This window comes from Zootermopsis nevadensis, unplaced genomic scaffold (assembly GCF_977971745.1).
Source record: "Zootermopsis nevadensis isolate Lab colony 2312 unplaced genomic scaffold, Znev_1.0 Znev_ptg000024l, whole genome shotgun sequence".
In the NCBI taxonomy this organism is placed as follows: Eukaryota; Metazoa; Arthropoda; class Insecta; order Blattodea; family Termopsidae; genus Zootermopsis; species Zootermopsis nevadensis.
The window spans coordinates 17,382,349-17,408,628 of NW_028259156.1; the positions used below are offsets into that span (position 1 = coordinate 17,382,349).

The 26,280-nt window shown below is 38.3% G+C and overlaps 2 protein-coding genes and 1 long non-coding RNA gene across 7 annotated transcripts in view; 2 read left to right on the forward strand and 1 right to left on the reverse strand.

The window, feature by feature from the left end:
• Nucleotides 1-16,099, forward strand: part of CARPB (Carbonic anhydrase-related protein B) — a 202,846-nt gene extending 186,747 nt beyond the window's left edge. For all 3 annotated transcript variants that reach the window (XM_087355561.1, XM_087355562.1, XM_087355563.1), the window contains exons 9-11: nucleotides 5,845-5,976; nucleotides 10,502-10,547; nucleotides 11,818-16,099. In XM_087355561.1, coding sequence (XP_087211687.1) covers nucleotides 5,845-5,976; nucleotides 10,502-10,547; nucleotides 11,818-11,840 — 201 coding nt within the window. In that variant the 3' untranslated portion in view covers nucleotides 11,841-16,099. The remainder of the gene's footprint in view (nucleotides 1-5,844; nucleotides 5,977-10,501; nucleotides 10,548-11,817) is intronic.
• The window catches only part of LOC110832026 (uncharacterized), a 79,828-nt gene that overhangs the window by 45,673 nt on the left and 7,875 nt on the right, over nucleotides 1-26,280 (reverse strand). The gene's annotated exons all lie outside the window — the stretch shown is intronic.
• LOC110837590 (uncharacterized) overlaps nucleotides 17,361-26,280 on the forward strand; it is an 83,310-nt gene continuing 74,390 nt past the window's right edge. Inside the window, exons 1-2 of one of the 2 annotated variants that reach the window (XR_015537008.1) lie at nucleotides 17,361-17,375; nucleotides 20,491-20,639. The gene's annotated coding sequence lies outside the window, so the exon portion shown is untranslated. The remainder of the gene's footprint in view (nucleotides 17,376-20,490; nucleotides 20,640-26,280) is intronic. The other variant, XR_015537006.1, reaches the window with a different exon arrangement.

Sequence of the window (26,280 nt, forward strand, 5' to 3'; positions counted from 1 at the left end):
CCAGCGGTGTGTTTTATGTGAGCCCGTCCACCGCCTTTCTGATTGTCGCAATCAATTTCTTTCACGTGCAGTACAGGTCTCCGGGATCAGGGCGGTCGCGAAACGATAATCCCCAGACACACTGAAAGACAGGACCTCCTCGTCTGAGGGGGTGTAACTTTTGTCGACCCCGGAAAAGTAAACAGACACATATAAGACGTGTTCAGTTAAATTCATCGGGCTCGTTGGGTCTAAAATTATAATATGATCAGTCTTTCTAAATAAAGTTCTTGAGACGTGTTAAAATTGTGAGGTTAGTGGGCAGATGAAAACAACACACGACAGAAACTTTGAACATATTTGAACTAATAGAAGACATACGATATAAGTAATGTGTTCATATTTGAAGAATGGAAGATTAAATACATATGAAATAAATACGAAAATACTAACAGAAACTTAAAATTTATTTAGAAAGACGTCTAAAGACGCTGTCGAATCATTTATTAAAATGTGTAGTCAGAACAGGTAACGATATTCAGTCCCTAACACGGACAAAGATGTAACGCTTTGAAGTGTTACAAGTCTGTTAAGGCTGCAGCAGAAATTGTATACATTTCGTCAGACTGGCCAACTTCCGTGTCTGAACCGCGACAGAACAAATTGTGTTCAGTTTCTAACGCTCGAGTTTACGCGTATTGGGTGGGAGGCAGAGAGAGAGAGAGAGAGAGAGAGAGAGGAAAAAAAAGGGCGAGCAATTTGGACAAGATTTATTCACGGTGTGCGTCATGATATGAGATTTTTATGCCTTCTGCTCTCCGTGATGTGATTGAAACGTGCAATTCTAACATGCAGAGTAAAAAGCGACCAAGTCTCAGTTTTTTACAGGTTACTTGTGCCTCAGATCATGTATCAAATTGATCCATCTGTCTGCAGATGGCATGTTCTACTGAGGAACTCTATCTATCATTTCAAATCTAAATCTGACAGCAAGTGGATTGAGAAGATCAAGTACTGATAATCTGGATCACTGACTGACGGCTCAATAATCAGGTTATCCGCCGTACAAAGAATTATTTTTTTTTTTTTTAGTGTTCTGTCTGACGACAGGTCCATACGAACAGGATCCTTCCATCCTTTTCTCGCACTGGGACCTGTTCATATACGATCTTGGCAGATGATCCAGAAGTGGTTTGCCATTGCCTTCTTCTGTGTGTGAATGGAGTAATTGTTGGGATGCCACGGAGGAAAACTCCGTGTTGCCTAGACCACGGCCTTGCCCAACACAAGTTATAAATTCGGGCACCGCCGGGAATCGAACCCGAGACCCCAGGATTACAAAGAATTATGGTATAAAATGTAATATCAGAACAAAGTGAAAATAAATACTGGCTGTTGTATGCATTTTCGCCTTGATCTGCCACTTCAAGAGGAGAAAGCAGGTAGAAGGTTTTAACACAATGTTGAGAGTAGAACGTTTGCGTCTGAGAAAGGTAAACTGAGAGCACATAAAAAATGAAGATCTTCCTTCGTACCTTTATACTCTTCATGATAATGTTATTACGATGATTAATGTATCAGTGGTAAGATGGAAATTGCATGTAGCACGCATCAGGGAGATGAGAAGTGATTGAATAATTTTGGTTGTCAGTACTGAGCGGAAGAGTCTAATTGGGAGACCTAGACGTAGATATTAAAATTGATCCTGGAGAAATGGTGCTGATTTTAAGTAGATCTAAGGTACTTCAAACTTTATCCCGAATTACCTCAATCCAGTCCATACCCTGTTCCTTTGAAACCCATTTTAATATTATCCTTCATTCTAAGTCTCGGCACCTTGCCTTCATATTGGCAAGTATCACAGTCAGTACTTCTGGTGAGAACTGGTCGTCAGTTACGGTGTGCTGTACTTAATTACCGTCTTGCAATGTCTCAGCGAGATGATGGGTTGTATTAATTAGTCCGGGAGCAGAGTGGCTCAGTCACCTCAGTTACTCGCCATGGACTGTACGACTTGTTAGAGGTAAAGGACTTTTCTTCCAACCTCCACATCCAGATTGGCTTGCAAGAGAAAATGAAGTATAAGAAATCCTATTGATCATATTTGGTCTGTATCTGAAATTTTGCAGGAATACTTGGCTGATTAATCATTTTAGACAATAAATCGTTTAGATTATTCACAAGGTTCCCTCGACTCTTTTAAATGTCACATCAGGTAGAAGACGCACTTCAGATGAACTCGGAACAACTGAAGATGGCTGTCTTCTGGGTTTACTAACGTTTCAGAAGCCCTTATTGCTTCCATCATCAAGGCGATGAGTCCTACAAGGCACTAAAATCCAGAAGACAGCCATCGTCATCCTCACCTCTGGTTAAACAAGTAAAACTTCGATAGAATATATTCGAAGTGTGTAAATTGCCATATGATTGATGCACATGATTTGGTTTCAAGTGGGCAGGCCACCCATTTGCATGGTAATGTACATTAGCAATTCGTTGTATGCAAAGTTAGAATGCACCGCATAACATTAAACATCTGTGTTCGTGTGTGCTTCATTTTCAAGAACACTGCGATCACATATACGAAGCAGAGTGATTACTATGGACATCTCAACACAACTCCGGTTGCCTCTGCCAGCGAAAGCTGTACATTATTCAGAAGATCAGATGTTTGATTTCATAGAGTTGTATGGTTGCTAACCGAAGTATAGTGATTGGGACGAGACCGTGCGTTCCGCGTCCGTTAAAATTAAGAGGCAAGTTTATCAAAGGGATAGTTCAGGTTCTCACGGCGGTGAGTGTAAAAATGGATCCTCTGGCATGATGGACAGTGTTTTTTTTTTTCTGTTAGAAATTTTCCGACGCTTAAGAGATCTTCATAATGGAGACGCTGGAAAATTATTAGACTACACGACGTATTACCCAGAAGAGAGTCGTGTTAAAATATTATGTAGGAAGTCTATTAACACTAAACTGCATAATGACGTCAGAGGCTAGTTTGCGTGTTTTCCGCACAATTTCGCCAGTGCTTAAAACGATATCCCAGTCTCAGTTTAAGTCACTTCGATCACGTGACATTAGTTCCGCCAATCAGCATTCTTAATCTCTGTGTTAGCTGTGCACTTAGGCCTGTGATGCACACAATATCCTAGCATATGCAGAACACTGGAGTGATTTATCATCTTCACCCTCTCTGTTTTTGTCTGCCTTCTCCAGCAACGGTGGAAGAATTCCAGATACAAATAATAAGCATTCCAGCTGAAAGTCACTCCGTGGTTTTGCTTTATGATTTATTGTACGTATCTTCTTGTCCAAGTGATCTTGTGTTCCTCCTCCACACACACCGCATCTGGACAGGTCAAAGGAAGTCCTGACTATTCATGTAACATGCTTGTATTTAACCCCATTCATTTGCAACAGGATGCTTCCAACTCCTCCTTAGGGTTTGCATAATTTTACCTCGGCTCTATCATTAGTGTGAATTCTAAATATAAGCTATTGAATTGAGATATCCAAAGATTGATTCTCACCAGAACATTTCGTAGTTTTTCTCCGTCTCACGTGATGGAAATTGGGCCACGAATAGCTTCCTTTCATTTTACTTTCAATTCATCATTTACCGTCATCCATGAGGCCGTCTCTGCACAACCAACACAGCTGTTGGATGGCTTTTGGGTTATAGCGCCGTTTAGTCTGGTGGAAGTCTACTAGCGTTTCGGAGGTCCTTTTTGCCTCCATCTTCAGGAAGATGAATCTCCGAAGAACCTCTGAAACGTCGCTAAACTTCTAACAGACTACACTGCGACCCATCTTCATATTCACTGCCTTGAGAATATTAAATCCTACAAGCCCATACAGTTGAAGGAGAGTCGATAAAAGTGTTAAAAATTGTCATTTGTCCTCCAGCAACATTCGGGTTTGACATTCACTTCGCTCGCGTTTTGTCTGTACTCCACTTTCCTTATTTATGATTTGCAGGTTTGCGGTGCTATAAATCGTACGTGCGCCTCTGTGTGTCTCCGTAATAATACTTGTACCAACTGACGGGATTTGATTAAACGTGGTATGAACATAATTTGATGAGAAGCCATTCCAGCTTTGATGTTATTATTGTCCTTCTGGGTTTTGGCGCGATGTAGTCTCACATGTAGATGACAACGTTTCGGAGAAAATTGAGGGCTGGAACTGTGTAGATGGAGACGGTAAGTTTCTCCGAAACGGTGTAGCATCTATCTGCGAGTATACACGGCGCCAAAACCCATAAGATCAACATCATCATCATCATCATCATCAAATGTCAAATTTTAAACTACAGCTTTGCACATTATCAGTTGAGAACTTCTGAGGAACGTAGACAGGAAACGTGTGTTAACAGGCATTTTAAAAAGATATTTCGTGGTTGACATGTTTTGTAGAATGGGAAAACACTATCATGGTTGCCCGAAATTTGTATGAGGCTTCTCATTTAACATAAATAATAAGCTACATTTTATTAATAATGTTCATTTTTATATCATGAAAGTACTGTAGCGAATTGTCATTTATATTTTGTTATTAAATTAATACCTTCGTTTTAAGGCCTTTATCGTGTTAGTGTTTTTCAGAATTATTTCCATTAATTTCACTGTTATATTATTTTACGTGAGCAATGAATCAATTGAGTGACATGTAGTTTTGGAAAAGCAATTACGTTAATAATTATATATCGAAGTTTCGGACAGCAGCTTGTATCAGTTGTAATGTGGTTTTATATACACCGCAAAAACATTTTTACACGTAAAGTATGGACGGTGTTATCACATAAGCACAATTAAGTTAAACCTAATTATGCATGCCAGTATATCCGCCCTATTCATGTCTGACAAACAAATGGCCAGTGCTCTATAAAATATTTTAACTTTCTTTGTCTCAAATACACATCGCATTTTAATAGAAGTAACGGGACAGATAGCAAAGTAAGTAGGGAAGGAATAAGGGAAGGAGGCAATGAACGAAGAAAAATGTATAGAGAAAGAAAGGAAGAGCCAATTAAATAACCCCATGGAGCAGTTTTCATGAGAAGCTAATGGTTTCGCAGCTACTCAAGGAATTCCACTCCTTTTATGGAACCCAGGTTTCATTACAGTGTACGTAAGAGCCTGCAGACGGACTGTATTCAGAGCCGGATGAATCAAATTCACACCATCTACCTTACTTCACTAAAATCCATTTTTATATAATCTTCCATCTACGCCTAGGTCTTCCGAGTGGCTCTTTCCTTCAGGCTCTCAACCATAATTTTTTACACATGTTTTTAGACAACAGCTAGGAAAACAAAGCTCTGAATTGCGTATTAGCTAGCATTCCCTAGATATAACCTGGCCTTAACGTCCTCATAAATGCTATTTTCATTTCTTACTAACGTTCCAAAACATTTTAAATTTCCAGCATTTTCAAAGAGTGGAAAGGATATATTATTATTATTTAGTGTTCTGTCTGACGACAGGTCCATATGAACAGGATCCTTCCATCCTTTTCTCGGACTGGGACCTGTTCATATACGTTCTTGGCAGATGATCCAGAAGTGGTTTGCCATTGCCTTCTTCTGTGTGTAAATGGAGTAATTGTTGGGATGCCACGGAGAAACCGGGGAAGAAGCCCCCGGAGGAAAACTCCGTGTTGCCTAGACCACGGCCTTGCCCAACACAAGTTATAAATTCGGGCACCGTCGGGAATCGAACCCGAGACCCCAGGATTGCAAGGCCAGCTCAGTAACATTGCAGTGCCGAAAACATAGTTTGAACCGAAGTGTATCAGTCAGGAAAGCGCCTGTAATTAATTAGTGTGGATTCACTGCTCTAACAAACTGCTCTGTTTGTGTCCCAGCTGCACGCGCTTCGAAGGCTAATGCAGGGGAATGGTGTCCACCCGAAGGCGCCACTGGGAAACAACTTCCGACCTCCTCAGCCGCTTCACCTCAGACCGGTCCGTACGAACATCGACTTCAATGTCAAGCAGGTAAACTCTTTCCTTTACTGTCTTGTTCTTTCTTTGGTTTTATAGCGGGTCAGAGTGACTGTGTACTATGTTGGAAATTGTCTACTATCTGACGTATATTATATGCAGACGACGTTTCAGTAGTTGGGCTCAAGCAAATTTACTTCATGGTTGCGCTGTCTAGAAAACGCCTTACGCAATCCACGTGAAAATACGTTTAGTCATATTAAAAATTGAAACGCTAACTTAGAAACAATAAATATTTTAAGGGAAATGGGAAATAAGTATAAAATCTTGGTTGGAAACTTTGGAGGAAGATGGGCGATGAAGCCCTGATGATGGAGGCAGCAAGAACTCTGAAACGTCGGTAAACTTCTACCAGGCTACACGGCGTAACAACCGACAAGACAGCCATCTTTTACATGTTAACAAGTCTACTAAACCGTTCCTTCGTTATAACAAAGGCGTAGTTGACTCCAGCTCGTATTTTCTATTGCACACTCACCCCACTTGGCATTACGATTGAAATTAATGTAGAGACGATTAAAACGTTATAAAGCCAACAGAATAAACCCCTCTGGTTGTGTGATTTGCTGGAGGAAATGGATTTTTGTTTAGGCTTAAAACACGAGTATTGAAAAGCGAATAGCCAACAGGTTATACATATCACTTTTTTTAGTGAATTCCCCGCCCCCTGTCGCTGTGTTATTGAACTCAGCTGCAATAAATCTCATTCCATTATAATGTTCAGCCAATATTGAGTTTTGTGAATATGACGTAGTGCATCAGACATTACTGCACTCTATAGGTCTTGGAATGCATCATTTGGCTTGACGAGGTAGGAATGGACGGTTAGCTTATTTCTAATTCCACTAAACAATTATAATTTCCGCACTGTTCATTTAACATTTGCACATGGTACGACAAAACGTGAACAGTCGTCTATTACCCAGATGTTAAAATTATTTCACGAATTTATTAATCGTGTGGAAATGCAGTCATGGCTTTATCCGCAGCTTAAACCACGTAAGAGGAATGTGTAGTGTAAATACAATTTTAAATAATATTGACGTCAGAGGTTCTTAAGCCTTTAAAGCTAATTAATAATGATTATTCAGTTCTTTATTTTAACATTCCAACTGAACAACTGCATCGTACCACGTACATAAATTATTTTACCCACGGATAGACGGTAGGCTGGACCCCAGAGGCAGCCTAGACGTCAGGAATCGAACTTCGGTCATCGAGACCGTAGACATTCACTTCACTGAATGCGAGAGATATACAGACAGACAGACATGGACGGGCTCATAAGATGTTTTCCGCTCACTTTCACCTTGTTATGACAGCCTACATCAAGTTACACATCCACACGAAAGTATTGGGTGGGATTGTAGCTTTGTGAATTTGGTCTTCAGATGTTCAGGTAAGATTCTAAATCGAGTGTCAGCAAGCATTTCTCGAATCGTTGTTACACTGAAACGGATGATTAGACTTCCGTGATTCATCATCCGCACAGTATGGACCTCGGTCGATGTCGCACACTGCGAACAACATCCAGACAAGTTATATGTCGGTGCCAGTATCGCGAAATTAAAATTTCACCCGACGTTTGAAATACAGAGCTGAATCTGGAGCACCAAAATTGCCTATTAATCGATTCCATTTATTCGCCCCGGGGCAGCAGCCACGGAGCCAGACTGAGTTCTGCTCGCTTGCTCTACCCTTAATTTGGTCCCTCGCCCTGAGGGTTGAGGGTGTTGACCAACAAAGTGCTGACGAGGGTATTTGGATATAAGTGAGAGAGAGGGAACGATGGGAAAAAATTACACAATAAATTTCTTGTCCATTGTGAACTTCTGAAGGAGATAGGTCCTACCGAAACGTCGGTAATCACCTGTAAGACTAAACGGACGCACGACACGGACGACTACAATTTAAATGCCCACCGCTGTGAAAACCTCGGCTGTCAGTTAACATCCGCAAGAGGATGAGATGGGCGCTGCATGTAAAACGAATAGGGGAGATGAGAAATGCAGACAACATTTCAGTAGGGAAATCATGCCGCAAAGCGACTATTCGGAAACACAGCTTAGAGGAGAGGTAGCAATAATTAAAATTATTCTTAAATATGAATGAGAGTGTGGTTAAATTCAATTGGTTGAGGGTGTGGGTTCCATAAAAGGCAGTGAATTTCTCAACCAGCTGAGAGACTGTCAGCTTCTTAAGTACCCTGCTCTTTTTTTCATAGTTCTCCACTTGCACGCTGTCTATTTCAATTTGTCTTTTCCACGGATTAACAATTTTAACGCTCTTTTCGTGTTTAAATTAAATCTCCAGCGCCTTCCTAGACTTCACTTTCTTCCTTATAATTCCATGGCCACCGAGATTATTATCACTTAACTGAAATCAAAATGGAGCGATTAGAGATTAATGTAAGTCTGTTACACCGCGTTTGGTCGATATCAGTCGCATAGTTTGTGAGCTGATACTTGCGGAAACAGAAATGGATATTCAGATATTACCTTAGTTGCCGAATTTCTTTCGAAGAACACCCAGTGAAACAGATTTCGTTTTTCAATTCCTATAAATCTTGTCTTTGTTGGTGACTGACTTAGCAACTACACTGTTTCCGTTTATACGCTTTAAGCGGCCATCTTGCGATTTACTTACTACTGGTGTGTACTTGGAAAGAGACATCCCATTTGTAATCCGGTTGCTATGTTAGTGAGAGGCAGCCCGGAGATAACATGACGCTCCATGCTCATTGCCAGGAAGCATAATAGTGATTGACAACTACCGCTCCTACCAAGCATATTTCGAACTTCCCATGGCGCAACGAACGACCATCCAGCATCTGAAGTGCCCGAGGAGCTGATGAAACCATCCCAAATCCCGACGAATACTTAAAATGATCGATTCTGCGTATAAACAAAATCAGTCACTGGATCACACACTTTCGAAGGGATTTCTTCGCGATCTAAAATATGTCAGTGGTATTGATTTTGTACTTTAGTGAAGAAGATAATACCGGGTGCCTCAACAACCCCTTTTTAAAGGAATTGGTAAAAGTTAATGATTAGTTATAGAACATAATTAAGTTTGTAGGCAAAAAGATTTATTCAGTTCGGAGTTTCGTTCAAACGCGTACAGCCATTTGTTTTTATCATTATTTTAAAACGTAATTTTTACCGCACCACACGGTATATCCATTTTACAGATATTACACTGCCGATTTTCGAAAAATGAATAAAGCCCAAATTCAGCTTTATGTGTACGTAAAGTAGGGGCCATGCTACACCAGTACGAACACAGAATATCTTGACAACTTTCAGCTTAGGACCCATGATATTAGGTTTAACCGAAACCCGTTCATTTGTTTCGGAGATGAAACCTGCGCGCACGGATGGATGGACAAGACCTCCTTTTCTATGTGCGCATTTCGCGGTCTTTGTGAAAGGAACTCGTAATAAAATAAGTTATTTCTTTGGGCTGATCGAACCGGTAACCAATTAACTCAATAGAGCAAAGTCCTTAAGAAGCTAATAGTTGCTCAGTTAGTCATGGAATTTCCAGTCTGTTTATGGGACCAGAATCTGCATTACCGTCTTAAGAATCCACTACCGACCCTTGTTCTGAGCCACATGAATCCAGTCTATAAAATTCCAACCTGTTTCCTTAAGACCTATGATAATATTATTCTGTATTATCAGGAAGGTCAGTGTTAACCCTTTGAAGCCGAAGTTTTAAAAAAAAACACTTGTCCATTACAAATATCAGTTGGTTATCGCCTTGATGATGGAGGCAGGAAGGACCTTTGAAACACTGGTAAACATCTACCAGACAGCCACACGAGGCAAAAGGCAGTTTATGACTGAGTAGTCTTCCGTCGCAACTGGAATCATAATATCGCTAGTTACACTCGGACCGTGTAATGTGAAGGTTGCAACACGAAAGTGCCATTAGATACATTTGCATATTGCATGCTATGTTGTGCATTTATGTGGTGTGATGCAGCCTCCGTCCCTTGCGGACTGTCAGAAAATGCAGTAGTTGTGATGTGATCGGCTTCCAGTCCTGGGTTCACTGTCTGCACGACAAAGTGTTTGGATGTGGTCATTTCAGAGCCAACCTCATTGCACGGTCGGATAAATGTCCTAGTCTCCTTTCTTCCTCTGTTCATCCTTCTGTCCTCCATTCCTTTAATTGTTCTTTGTTTTGCCTTCTGCTTTTTACCATTCCCATCTGCTCTCTTACTCTCTGCCTTACTCCCGCCCCGTCTCTCTCTCTGTCCCTGTTTTCATTTTAATTTGTCTCTGCTAATATCCTCTGTCTTTTCCTTTTATTTATATCTTTTTCCTTCGTTTCTGTTTTCGTGTTTTGCGTCTTACTTCATTTCTATGTTCCTTCCTCCTTCTCGACTTCTATTATATATTTCTGTGATTCCTTCCCCTCTCCCATTTACTCATTACGACTTTTGGTATTTGCAAGAAAAAGTAGGCCTATGATATGAGTCATCGTGTACTTATGGCCTTTTTCTTTGCAGGGGGGGAAATATTGCCCGAGTATGTACAGAGAAGTGTATTACAGAGGTAAGTGAAATTTAAGCTTACTTCTCCTTCTCCCTCTGTGATTCTTATTCTTGTGATCTGTTTTCTGCCCCGTTATTTCTAAATTCGTTGACCTAATCACGCTGGATGATTCCGTTTGTTCAGGAGATTTAGTCATTTACAGCGCTAACAATTATAATCACTCCTTTAAGCATAATACAGTAGATTCCGATTATCCGCGTTTGTTGGGAAATATACATTTTTCCAGATAATCGAAACCCCAGATAATTCGCAAAAAATAAAATAAAACACGCAAATGTAACAAATACGTTATTTAATTTAGAGACATACACTATTTAAATTTTTTAAAAATTTACAAATAACAAAGGATTTTGCATAAAATTTAATACCAAATATTTTTTTTAAATGGATTCCAGCGGGTAGTACGTAATAACGTATTATTGTTGCAGACTTCTGGTTGTAGCAGCAATTTATTTATGATAACACGTTAAATAATGTCATGTTTGTATTTATGTCTTTCGTTTCAAACGTTTAACTTTTACAACAGATTTTTTACATTAATTTTTAAATTTCATTTATACCAGACAGACCTCTGTTAATGTGCCCCTGGATAATCGAGAGACTATAGAAATAGCTTATACGTATATTTCTTAATTCTTATAAGCTTCAGACAGTCGTCTGGATTTAGAATTAATTATAAAATATTTAATTATTAAATTATCCTCCGCATAATAATACATATATAACTTCACTTAAACTCGTGTGGAGAGACTCATCTCACTTTTTATTCCATGGAAAATAATGGCGAAAAACGTATCTGTGACACACGAAACTTTTCACAGATTACACTATTCTTTGTCACAATTCAAATGTAAATGCTGTTAGCCTCACTAACACTTTGCTTGCTATAAGCTATACACTCAGTTTTATTTATGGGATTATTGTGAAACGAAACACGTCCTGCCATCTCTTGTTACTTTAAGCTAACTATTTTTGCATTCCATTAACTGGATCTATAAATTACTGTGGAAGTATTAGACTGAGTAATATATTTCTAATGAAAACATTAGCACGGAAAGAATAAAGGACAGAGTTTTAGCGTGTTCAAAGATAGAAAGTAATACCATTAAATACATATTAAAATTGTTAGTTAATTAAATTAATTTTGACACATATCAGAGTTCTCATTACAATCGTAGAAACTCATAGACTCCTCTCTCCCACCAGTTTATTCAAGTCATATTTGTTATGTACGTGTGTTATTAATTAGTTTTTTGTCTGTTTGTTTCAGCTAACAGTTGGAAACAGCACTGAACACTGAATGCCAGCAGGTTTCTAGATAATTAAAAAGTTTGTTTGCAAAAATAAAACTGCTTACTGTACCGTATATTACGTCAGTACGGAAGTCATATAATTAAAAGAGTCTACCTTCTCCATTAAACATATCAAGTGAACATAAACATCAAAGTGCCAGTGCTATAGTGTTTAGAACTGAGAAGTTATTAAATGACAACGTGATGTAGCATTTATTGTCATTGCATGACTGCTACAAGTGTCATCGAAAGGTAATGACAGTCATGAATGTTAGGTGACTGGGGGAATACATAAGAAGGTAATTAAGATTCAGCGTCACCAGACGTGGTTCGTGAATGTGACGCTAACGTTCGTGTGAATCAGAATTTTTCGCAATACCTAACTCAGCGTACACAGCGTTTAAGATTGGATTAGTCGTTCTACAATCTGTGATTTCTTATCATTGCGTACGACGGATTTCGCTGACGTAATTTTGTATTCGTTACTCTATAGATATAATTTATACGTGGCATACTTTAAATTTGTTTTGTATTAGTTAATAAATTATTGACGAAATTCTTCAATTTTGGACATACTTCTTAAATAATATTAAGGAATTTTTACCCCCAGCCAAAAAATGACTTTCTACTCTTCGTAAGATTTCCGGTTCTCACGGCGAATATAAAGATGGCTGTTTTCTGCCTCGTTCCGCCGTCGGTACACTTTTAACTGAATACGCGACTCTACAACCCAGAAGCCATACTGTTACTTCCGTCATCGTCATTTGTCCTTTTAATGATTTGTGTAGGTCTAATAAGGAAAGTCGTTTTATACAAGAGCATTACATTCACGAACTGCCGCTGTTGAACAACGCGTTTGATAGTCCTTTTTGTAAATTTGGAACGTTCGAAATGAGTACCATTCAGAAGCCAGCATGTGGACAGAAGAGGACGATGTTTACATATATCGATGGAAACTTTGAGAAACACAAGATCCCTAATAAAGTGTATGGGACACGGCTTTCGTTCCACAAACAGCCGGGCAGTGGAAGCAGCAAGAGACATGACCAGCCGATGACGTATTTAAGAGGGAATTTGCGAGTTTATGTTGCTGTGGTAAGCCTTCAGGAGGTACTTGTTGAGAATAATGTATAGAAATTGGTGGAAATGGTAGACACATATTACTTATTTCTTACCCGAAAATCACAAAAGATTTTTGTTTTTCTGTTCTAAGATACAAATGTTTTCCTCAAATATCTTACCAACAGAAATGTAGACCTACTTAGCTACAAATCTAGTCATTTCCTATCCAGCATCATTTCCAAATTGTTTTTATTTAATATATTTACAAAAATATTCCTTACATTTCTTATGACCGTAATTTCTTTACTCTCAAAATTTACTTTCAAAATTTGGCTTTACATATAAAGCGATCATATATCAGAAATGAATTGAACCGGGTTTTCTTTTACGTTCTTCCAGAACTTTCTATACAAAATTTTCACGCAAATATTTATACTGTGAAGGGTCTTCCTATATAAATTAATAGGAAAGAGATGATAAAACAAATAAATGAGATGATAAGCTTACGATCTTCGTGACAAAACATGAAAAGCAAACATAACCTACACAGTTACAAATTCGAAATATTTTCTTTGTGAAAAGAAATTTTCTTTCTTTCAACGTGTTTATTTTTTATTCCATTAAGGTGTCTGCTGATGTGAAGATGAGCTAACAAATTATCCTTCAAAGTACTGACCCCAACTTCGACGTATTAAATACAGAGTATAAACAGTTACGTGTTTTCTGAAGTAATTTACGCATAGAGTTTATAGGAAAACCAACAAATAGAACCTACAGTTAAAACAGGATATCATATCAATTGCAAGCCTAAACTGAGAAACTTATGGACTGGGTTCATTAGTATTAGAGGCTTGAAAAGTTGGTAAATTTACACATACTCATGATACAGTGTTAAAACGCTCAACTGAACTATATATATGTGGATATTTGTTGAATCACAAAAATATCATTACATGTGAATCAAAATTTTCATGTTTATTCGAGAAAAATCTGAAAATCATATTTTATTGCAGAATATCATGAAAACATTAGTGTTGATATCGTGCTGTTGCCTCAGAACAACACCCAAGACGTGTATTGGTACGTACTTTCGCGCACTGACGTTTTCAGTTAAGGTACAGTTATGTGCTGAAAATACTTTATTTCATATAGCATAGTATTTTACTGTTATTTTCTGCGTGATTCAACCATTTCTGTACAAAAATATATTTATTTTTTTCAGTTTTACTCTCCAAATTAGGGTACGCCTTATATTCAGGAGCGCATTAAATTCGGACAAATCGTGTTTCGGTCATAAAACCTTAGTAAATAATTTTCACTGACATTTACTAATCTTTGGAATTGTTATGTGCAATCAGGTTATCAACAGATATAATTTTCGACAATCAGCGATTTCCGAACAGTTGACGGCAATCTGAATTTCTTTATCCTTCTTAATCAAACAATTTGTCGTACAAAATAAATATTTGAGGCTTACATTGAAACACTAACGCCATATCGTACTGTTATATCGTGCTTCCAGTCTGCATATTTGTAGTCACATATTCCTCAGGTGCCTTTAGTCTAGATCGTTAACGAAGTAATTAAAAGTCGTAAAGGTTTCACGCAATGATTCACAGTTATTTCTTTTGTCAAATTACTAAAGGCCCATAATCAACAGACATCCAACTCTAAAATCTACACTTGAGAACATGGCCTACTTCTATCAACTAGAATGTACTCTGAAGGGAGTATCACTTATTTTCCTATTGTTTTCTCTCCGTGAGTTGATAAACAATCCTCTTCACTCTGTTATGAATCGTATATAACAAGGTTTATAGTAACACTCGGTTACCAACCACAATAGGCCTACATAAATACATAAAATAAGTTCTAAATTTTGCATATCAAAACTATACCCTTAAATAACATTGCATTCGTCTTACATATCACATAGGAAGGACGAAATAAATGCATATAATTTATTTAATACTGACAAATTGTTTCGTAAGATTTTATCAAACTTCCGTTATTCGGATGTATAAGACTGATAATATTTGTAAGGTTTTAGTCGTTAATTCGGAAACCGCTGACAAAAAGGATTACTTTGTCAGAGTTCATGTTGCAGCTTATTATATCATATTGTCGACATATTACGATTACCTACAAAATAGTAAAACTTCTTAAAATTAGAGCGACGTCCCTTGGAGCCATTTTGTTCTCCCATTGACCGATCGACGGCCGACAAATTAAGCAAAATGTCTGTATGAGGCATTTACCATTACAATGATTAACTGGTTGTGTAATAAAATAATTGTTGTTTGCTCTGAGAACATAATAGGTAAATTCAGAGTTATTAATTATTAAAGAAGGTGGTGTATATAGTTACCACTGGGCTTTAAAGAATTAAGTTACAGAATAGGGATAACGAGCTTTAAATTATTTGATAGTTAAACCAATCATGCGTTTAACTTTGCTCCTCTGAATGGAGGACAAAAATAATGTTAATGTTTTCTTAATGTGTAGCCATATTTTTGCTGAAGTACAGAAACATAAATCAGATTTATTTTAAGTCTACTGTTTAATAAAAATCGGTCAATGGAAATAATAATTAATCTATAAAACCACAGCTGAGTAAGCTTAAGTTGTCAAGAGATTTGAAGTGAAATTATAATCAAACTGATATCAATCAAACAGACGAAATAAGAGGATATTCTGATTCTTAGCGTTGAAGGGGTTACAATTTATGTAACCGAAGAGAGCTGTAATGCAGACTCTGACTGAATTCGCTTTTAGAAATTTATTTACGATCTCGGTCAGTATTTTTGTATAATTCTCTGAAGGATCACGATTTCTGCTGCTTGTTGCAGTAAACGAATAAAAATAAAAATAAAAGGTAACAGATGGCTATGATAAATTAAGATATATACGTTTTAACAAAGAAGAAACATATCATATTTTACAATCTGAAAAAAAATTACCCAAATGTTGCTGTAGACTGCTTTGCATATACTAACTCCTAAATGTGTATGAAAACATGTTGTTAAAAGGATCCTATTATAATACGAAGTGACAATGTTATAATGTCTCTGTAGTATTTAAGTGGAACTTGTGAGCAGCGGTAGTGAGACTGCTTCTTGTGAAGAAACTACGCATAGTTATGTACTTCGTGTCTCATTCAATGAAAACTAATGAAGCCTCCCTCTTGCTTTTTGGTAAGTTTTGTTACCAGTGAATTTTATTTCTTAAACCTTTTAATAACAATAACAAATCCTTTAAAAAGTGGCACATTTCAGGCACTTATGAGCGTCACTGACATTATTATTATCAAAATTATTTTACGTACACGAAATTAAGAGCAGATTATATTTAGCGAAAGATCTGAGCACTTAATCTTCAGAACTATAGCATTACCTTCAGAATTTTACCCTGCAAAGAGACCCGCTGGTGTAGCGGGGAAGCTCTAGATTCAGTCCCCCCATGAAAATACAGGAAAAGTGCCTTAAATTAGACCACAGTCACTTCCTTCCGAATCCTTTCAATTCACTAGTCACCACCACATCGTTCTACTCCGTATAATCTGATCTAATGACAGCACAGTTAAATAAACCACAAATAAAGGTACGTAACGGAGGCAGAAATGATGTTGTGATACCACAATGTTAGCTCTAAGAACAGAAAAGTTATCACTCACTTCTGAAATGCCGTTATGAGATTTCTGGTTCACTTAATAAGAAATTATTTGTGTTTACTCTCCAAGAATAAGTGTAAAATGATTATTTTTTAAGTACAATATTCCCCGCGCCCGCTGTTTACTAAATTCCCTACGCATTGTAAGTCTGATCGTAAAGAACGGCGTAGCATCTTGGTAATTAACTCGATATTAACTAGGTTTCGATTTAAAGTTTTACTTGTGCGTTTATTTAGAAATTTATATCCGTGAAAGCTGACACGCGACCTTTCACGGGTTTATGAGCCAACCTCTGTCGGGACCCGATTTATACATTAATCATATGTTTACATAAAACGTAAATTCGTAACAGAATAATACAAGATTTGTAGAATGGTTTTCTCGTAACATTAATCCTATAATTATGAAGACAATCTAAACCCACAATTTTGTACACAGCTGAGGGGCTACCAGCCTTTAAAAGAAATGTCTGTAGATTACTGCGCAGTTTTTGTAGTCAACACATTGGTTACGTTATCACGACCATTTTAAAAACTATCGTAAATTTCCTAATGTTCGCTGCCCACTAAGGTAAAATAAAATTCCAACATTAAATGCAATATAGGTTAAGTTATAGACTCCCTTTTAAGCGCACACGTCTTTCAAATGCCCCTATTCGTATTTAACAGGAAAATTATAAATTTGATTTGTCGGTATTAAATGTGTTAAGTTGGTATTACTGATATATCAAGTGCAACCATTCAGTAGAAAGGCAGTTGTGTGCGTAGACTGTGTATGGACAGCACTGAACAAATAAACTCTAAGGTAAATATAATTATGAATAACAATATTTATGTATGTAAATATTAACAACGCTGTTATGTTATCAGGATGCAAATATTTTGCACAAAATAACCTATCCCAAATGGTATTTATAACAACGGGTGTAGAAAAACCATAATGCGACTCATTAGACATGTTTACCCGAAATGATACATCAGCGACGCATTTGACAACGGAAGTACGCGGTTCGAATACCGCTCGGAGATGGCAAATATTTAAGAACGCTTGTTTCAACTGTAGAAATACAACGAGATTAGAAGCTGAAGGTGAATACAGAGAAATAATTTCAAAATGGTCACTTGTAGTTGGTTCCAAGTTAATAGCTCGCCATTTTCTGTCGTTAATTTAGAAATCCTAGCCACATTTCCATCTCGTATAGCTACTCCAAAATTGTAATTGAAATAGAATGTAATCATCAATCACTAAATCCTTAGAATTTTCTCTGACAGTATTAGTCACAATTACAACCTCGTTACGGAAGAATGGGGATGTTATTATTGGGGGCTCTTACGACCGGGGGAGGGGGGGGGTCAAAATTGGAGTAATCTGGCTCAGAGTAAGGATCGGTGGCCGATTCTTGTGAACACAATAATTAATTAGAATATATTTGAAGTTCTCGGGGCGACTAGTATGAATCTAGCTTCATCATCAATCAGGACGATGGGTGCAGTTAGCTTCTCTTAAACGTCGGTCAACATTTACCGGACTACACGCTGTTACATCCAAGAAGACAGCGATCTATGGTAATGAATCTCCTGGTTCCAAAAAGTTGATGAATTTCCTGACTAGCTGATTGAAATATTGGCATCTCAAGAAAGACTCTGCTCCATGCACTTGTCTGGTCTGTTGGATGTCTCTATCTTAACCGACTGACGACCCCTGTAGTTAAGCGTGTTGTTTGTTTTAAGCCTGGTTCACACCTGAGCATTCTGCCGTAACGAAACAAGAGATTTCGTGGTCCAGGTGCGTCGCAATCTGGCGAACGTCCACATTTACTACCGTGGCGTAAAGCCACGTCATTCGACGTTCGCTAAAAACGCCGACAGCCACGTAGATCCGGCGAGCAGCGATTGTTAAAGCGACGTCGTCCACACCTGCGAAATCGCTGTTACGCCAAGTCAGAATGCGCAAGTGTGGACCCGGCTTAAATCTCGGATCACTTCGGTCCCTTGTTCCTGTCTGACTGAAGCCTTCGTGTCGGGAGAGCACCTATTGCTCCTATTACTGAAATCGAATCCCCCTTCAATCGCATTAAACCAAAACCACACCGAGTTCGCAGTTCAGAGAGTGATATTAGTGCTGCCACAATATATACTGTAATAGAGTTTAATATTGAATGAATGTGCAGTCGGGTCAACCGAAAATAGAACACAGGATGCCCGGAAATTATAACCAGTCAGTGAATTGCTTATACATTTTTAATAACGAAATGAAGGGATAAAATTTGATATTTATAAGGGCAACAAAGTTTTAAAAGAGTACAATTTGAGAATAAAACTATCTTTATAGTAATGGATCTTTATTGCACACTTTATAAGTTAACATTCTGGTCAATAAATCCCCTGTCTTCATAGAACTTGTTCATAGCTCGGCAGTGGAATTTGTTCTCATCAAATTGAATCCAGGCCATTTCTTCACACCGCATGATTTTAAGATCCAATTTAATGTTGAAGATTGATATCTTCTGGGTTGTTGCTCTGTGCAGTCTGGCAAAAGTTTACTGGTGTTACACATGTGCTTGCTGTCTCCATCATCATGGTTCTGTTAAAGGCAGCAAGGACTACTGAAACGTCGGTAAATATCTACCAGATTAATAAGAGCAACAACCCAGAAGTCGGCCATCTTAATACACGCCGCCGTGAAAAATTGAAATCCCAGTACATCAGAATCATTCTCAAAAGAACAGTGTCTATTCTGAAAACCCTGTACATTTCTCTAGTGGCATGAATATGCAACAATAAACATGGAAATTCTGATGCTGTAGAAATATAAAAAAAATTAAATATTCCATTAGCATTTGATTGGAAATAGAAAATAGATGGCCGCTTTATGCATTTGAACCGTGCCACTAATATCATATCATTCCCACGCATTGGTCTTGTCAGTAGGCTACACTCGCTGTTTGTCCGTCATTTGTTTACAGTTATGGCCTTAACGTGTGTTGGAAAGGTTAATTATTATATGAGTGGATTTGTTTAAACTTCTGCTTTATATTAAAATTTCATAGATCTATGTACTAAAACTATTTACGATTATTTGTTTCAAGTTAATAACCCAAATCCATCATTCCACATTATTTAGTTCTGCAGGAAACAGGAAATCTATGTATGGTTTTGTCACTGCGTTTATATATTATCAGTTTAATAAAAATGTTTGAGAGGAAAGTTATTTGAATCTGTCCCCCCCTGTTCACAAAAACAAATTAAAACAGATATATTTCCGCAATGTTTGACTTGTTTCGATTAATTTATAGTTTTATTTAACAGCGCGGTCAGTGGCTGAGTTTTCTGCATCGAATTAAATGAGGAATTAACAGAAAGGGATATGGAAGGAGTCGGTCATAGTTAAGTGTTAACTATGAGACCGAAAAATTCATCACAATCCCAACAAATCTCTTCACTTTATCGTATCCCGTTCACGTCATAACACCGTATTTGCTGACTTCTGTATATAATAAAACACTCTCGTGGTCTATTAAAATGCTAACCTCAATAATCAGACGGTAGCATAGGTGGGCGGATAATATTAAAATGGATATTAAACATTTAGATTGAAACGTGGATTATAAATGGAACACTCTCAGTATATGGTCTAATGTTGTGGTCGTCTGAACATAGTATTTGATATTTGGATTTCAGAAAAGCGGACACCTTTATAAGTTGAATAACTATCAAGTTTTCAAAAAAAGTCTCTGCACCAAGAAGTTATACAATAAGCTAGTTGAAAAAAGATAGAAAGTCTTGACCAGGAATCGAACCACTGCCTTTCAATTCATACGCGGTCAGTGACCTCTCATTGTTTATAATTTAGGGTGAAATGGAGCCGGTGAGAAGAAATTTCTTTGAATCGAGTGAGAAAACCATTTTTTTCTAACAAGGTGATCGCGGGCTGGTGGACAGATTTCGTGTCGAGGACACCAGAGTGAGCTGTGAATCAACACTGCGAGTGACCACAAAATCAGCCAAACAGTGGAACGAGCGGACATTTTGAACGAAACGCTGAGTGGCTCAGTCGTCAGCAGTACACGTGGGTATCTGTACAGTCTGTCCAAGATGTAATAGCCAAACGTCTGTCCATCCGCCCTAGTTATAATAAATGCCCTCAAAAATAACTGCCTCAATTATCACGACCCTTTTGATGGATGCAGGAGGTACCTCTGAAATGTTAGTAAACTTCTACCAGACAACACAGCGCTATAACCCAGAAGACGGCCGCCTTCAACTCAGAACCAAGCCCGCAAGAGTTACGTGCATAAACGGGACATGAATCGATCAATACACCGAGTGGCAAAATTTCACGACTGGTGGGAACTTTGTTTATTAATCACCCTGTGGAACAACACGCGGATCCATTTAACTGCTGGGGTACAATACAACTGCTTCATTAGCCGCCATTATAATAACTATTCAAAAGGAAACTACAATAAAGGGGGACCTGCAAGAGACATACAGCGCAGAGTTTCGTAAATGAAGCTAAGATTGATTGCCAAGATTTACTTGTTTGAATCTGCTGGGCTTTGAGAAGGGCATAAGTTGAAGACAGTGGATTCTGGCTGAACACCACCGTCCTGTGGGTACTTCAGAAACAGGAGATATATGAGTGTCCTACCCCTACTTAGAGTACGCATAAGTAACTACCTCAAAGAGAGAAGAGCATTTCTTTGGAAGCTAATATTCACTCAGGCAGCAAACAACTTCGCACGCCTTTATGGAAAGCGATGGTTCATTGCCGTACTCACAAAAGGCCACGATTGGTTTCTATCCTGACCCAGATTACTCAATTCCACACCGTCACATAATATTTAATATTCGTGTCAATATTATCCACCCATCTACGCTTTGGTTTTCCAAGTTTTTCTTTCCTTCGACTTTTTCGACTGAGATTTAGACTGTCCGTACACCTTAATGGGTGGACGAGACAAATTGCCTCGAGAAAAACATGGCACCCTATTTTATCAGTCATGAATAAACATGGAGGGGGAGGAATTATATATCAGCACCATGCGAAGAAATTCCTTGTGGTCCGACCTAACCAATTACGGAAAGTCATTCAAATACCACGTGGCGTCGCTTAATAACTTAAAGCGCAAACCTACCTTACGTTACCTCAATCAGTTATGCACGCCAATTTCTTTAATACAATTTGCCTTATTATCGTACGATTGCGCATGAATACATTTCACCGGTGGTCGCCCCCATGTTCGAATTTTAACTGACACCTTATACATAAGCACTAGGTGGACATTTTATCGCCAAACCAGCTTTCATAGATTTCTCCGTGAAGGTTCAAACGCAATGCGATAAAGTTCATCAACGGTTCTACCACTCTCAGACCGCAGATAAACAAAACACTTCCTTTTTTTTTGGTTTTCTTTTGTTAAATGATGCTGAAAGGGGGGGTAATTATTATCTGCACGACATGACGTTCGATGAGGTTCGCCCCGCAGGATTGTGTGGGCTGGGGGTGGGGGTTATTTCTGATCTTTTGAAGAGAGGCTGTGAGGCTGTATCTTCACCTGAATCAGCCAGTGGTCACCAGGTAACCAAACCTCGCTGTGGCAGCTAATTGCCTGACGGATTGAACATAATTAGATTCACCGGAGTGTCTACTGTGGCAAAGCAGGGCACAATGAGACCGCAGTCCACTTCAGCTTTCACGTGTTACGTACGGGGCACATAACTGAGATGCAGAGAGGGAGTCACACGGGCGTTAGGTGGAGTACGTAATGAGGGGCTTCATTAATTCTTATATTATTTGCCTTTTTCAAGGATTAGGTCCTCTAGCCTGTTCCGTCTTTAACCTTTTAAAGCCCAGTAGGAGCTACATGCAACACCTACTTTAAGAATCAGTAACTGTGCATTTTGTGTGCATGAGTATTGTATTTACTTAAATAACGTTAACCATTTGATTTTTGTGAAGGTTAAATGTTGTGTTTTCTTTGCGGTAAGGGCCGAATTGTTAAATATAATGTAGGCGAGGTTCATTTAATATATCTTTTCGTCTTCTCCGCAATCTTTCTATTCCTCTATGTTCTTCCCGTTTGTAATTGAAAAGTGTATTTTGGAGTCTTTCTTTGTCCATTCTTAATATGCATTCGTACCAATTTTTCTTTAGGTTTCCATTTCCTTACTCAAAAATAGACGTTTAAATATTTTAGTGCATTTCTATTTCTCTTAATATCTACGAGGTAAGATCCAACCAATGATTCAATTAATCTAATTTTTAGCTCACTAATCGTTCTGCTGTCTCGCCGATTCTTTGTCCAGTTAATATTCAATTAATTTCAACTCAATTCTTTAATAAGAATAAATAAAGGACGATGATATGGTTTAGACATGTAGAAAGTATTGTGAAGACGAATGACTTGTTCATTGTTATTCCAGCTAATTAGATAAAAAAAATGGAATGGTAGGAGAATTGAGCAATTTTCATAAAATGAGCTTAATATTTTCTCCTCATTACGTAATAGTGTCACGTTTTTTTTTTTTTTTTTTTTGCTTAATAGAGGTGGAAGTGGATGAGACGTGCAACATGTATTAGAAACATGAGAAATACATGCAAACGTTTGTTCGAAGAACCTAAAAATATATAAATCTTTGGAGGCGTAGGAGTGAATGAGAGGATAATAATAAAATTGATGTTAGATAAATAGAATGTGGTGGTAGTGAAGAAAACGTGTAGACGGTAGATTATTGTTCTCGGTTTTTCGTGGCTGGAGTTCAATATATGACATCGGCTTTCGAGTGAGAACCGAGTCGAATATTTGATGTTAACCAACGTTTCGGCAAGCATTGCAGTTGCCATTTTCAAGGTGGGTATGAAGTGTGATCAGTTCTGGGGTCTTATAATAAGGCAGGCAGTGAGTGGCGATATAAATTTGTCGATACTGATTGATGAAGCGGTGGACGGTAATTTTTTACGAATAAGGAAGATTACCGCTGTGCTTATCTAACACAGCAGACTGGTAATGCAAATGAACCTAGTAACAGCAATACCATGGGCATGTCGATGATTTTATCGTGTTCATAAAAACGTAGAGCGCTGTTGTGTGGGAGGGGAGGGGTAGTGTGGGGTTAATGAAAACCAGTAGACGTCCAATTTTCTGCACCGCTGCGTGTACTTCGGAAAGATTGACTCTACTAGTCATGAGATAGTTAAACGAGAGCGGTATAGGCCTTATTCCTCCGATAGGAGGGAATCACGGCCGTGGGGTGTTTTAACAGTTAACGTCCTGATGTTTGTCTTTGTGTCTTCGTCCTAATACTCCTAACACTATTCAAATATCTTCGCTTTATGTCCATATTAACATAGATTTATATGCCAGTCCAACTTTATGGAGCATCGTCTTTCTTAAGAAGTTAGTAATCCACTCAGATAGTAAAAAATTTTCCTGCCTTTTATGGAACCAAAAGAACCCGATTCTGGACCCATCCATAGCCAGATGAGTTAAGTTCACATTCTGTATCTTTAAGGTCCATTTTAAATTATCACCACTCTCACGCCTAGAAAAACCAAATATTTTGCCTTCATGAAATTTCTTTGGAAAAAGACAATTCACAGTTGGGAGTTCTGGCATCGATATTTGATCTGTGTGCAAATGAAGCACTCATGTTGACGCATTGCGTCGCCCTCAATTGCACTGATGTGACATATCAAGTGTCACCGATGTCACATCAACGAGATGACGCAGTGTCCTACGTCCTGCAGGGCCATAGAAACTGCTCCGTGCACTTTTGATGTAGCACTTCACTTCGCTGAGTTGTGAATTGTACAGACAACGAAAGAGTATACTTGGACCTAAGCGGGACGAAGTGACGGGAAAATGGAGAAAATTACATAATGAGGATCTCCATAGTTTGTACTCTTCACCATATATTATTACGGTTATAAAACCAAGAAGTATGAGATGGGTCTCACATATAGAGCGCATGACAGAGATGGAGAATGTCAGTTGAATAGATCTTTCGGAAGACCTAGATCTAGATGGGAGGATAATATTAAATGGACTTTAAGAAAATTATGTTGTAGGGCATTGACTGCATTCGTTTGTTTCAGGATAGCAACTGACGGTCTGCGAATATAGTAATTTACTTAGTTGGTTAGTTAACAAAACGTCGCCTCTTAACGAGCTTCGTGAACAGAGTGTTACAAGGAATCATGAGAGAGCTGGGAAATTCGATTACGCATTGCCGAGAAAATCCAGTTTAATCAGAAAATTGAGTTTTAAAAGTCTTTTCATCCAAAAAGAGTTTGTAGTTGTTTTCATATGTAATTTTCTAACCCTCCATTTTATTTTGCAAGATCTCGAAGCGTCGTATCAAGAGTTTTACAGTACAATGTGGTCTGCATTTCTGAACAGGAAACTGCATATACATCATCATTAGAGGGTAGATAGATCTACCTAGTAACCCTTGAACCCAAGGGAAGGAAATGGAATATAAGGCAGAAGACTTGCTGCTGGGGGGGGGGGGATGGGTTAGTTTCCCTCCATTTAATAAAAAGCGCGCGATATTTCCTGGACGGCCATCTGCCGCCTCCCAACCAGAGTAGAAGCCTCGACATCGTAACTTGGGAGGAATCGGTTACCGATAAACAGACCTCCTCCAACCCACTACCCCTAATGGACCAGATAAATCTACCTTTCAGTACACATCTACCAGTAAACCCTGATGGAAATAAAATTGGTTTGGGGTGGTAACGTAGGGGTGGGGGTGGATTACCATCTTGGATCGTAAGTGCACATCACTCAAGAGTTGGGTATCGAAACACAGGTTTCACATCTAAATCTATCGAGTGCATTATATTCCTCGTGAAGTAGGGTATAATTATTATAAAACCGTAATGTTTTAATTGCCCTGAGTAATTTAGATGTCAAACTCTGCGGTAAATAACGTCCAGGCTGTAGTCAGTCACTGTACTGACTTAGGTAATGCAGTCCAAAAAAAAAGTTGTTTAATCATGTCGAAAATTTGCATAATATAATGTGTTACTAACTGAAAGTTTTCTAAGATGGAAATGAGTGTTGGGTGGGCTAACCAAATAATTACATTGTCTATTAATGAGAGTCGTTTGACTTCACTTATTCCAGAGAAACCGTTCTGGCATTGTGTTCTGAAATACAGAATGCCCTAATCTGTTACATAGGCAATCCCACACGGAAATCTAACATCGGCCAAACACCATATGTTGGATCTCTCATCTTTTATTCCACACAACGGATCAAGCGTACAGTCTCTTTATAGAGCAATGGGCCACAAATGTATCAATAAACCGTGATTGTTCAACTTCTCAAGTCCGGGAAATATTAACACATTTCTAGGCAGATTACATGCCCAAAATAAGTCATTTTTCCTAGTAACTTCGTTTTGTTGGCACGATTTGTTGATTTTGGCTTATTTAAAGATTTTTTCCAGCTGGATTTGATAGTGTTCTCGGATATTGCTCCGTGCAGTCTTATAGAAGTTGTCCGACGTTTCAGAGTTGCTTTCCTGATGATAGAAGCAATAAGCCTTCGGTAACGTCTGTCAAATTCTACGTGACAACATGACACAATATTATACCAGGCTGTCAATTTCAAACCGTCCGCCGTCAGGACGTTAAATCTTACTTATTCTTCCTTGTAAAAGTTATTTTAAGCCAATTTTAATGTAAAACCCAACATCTTAAT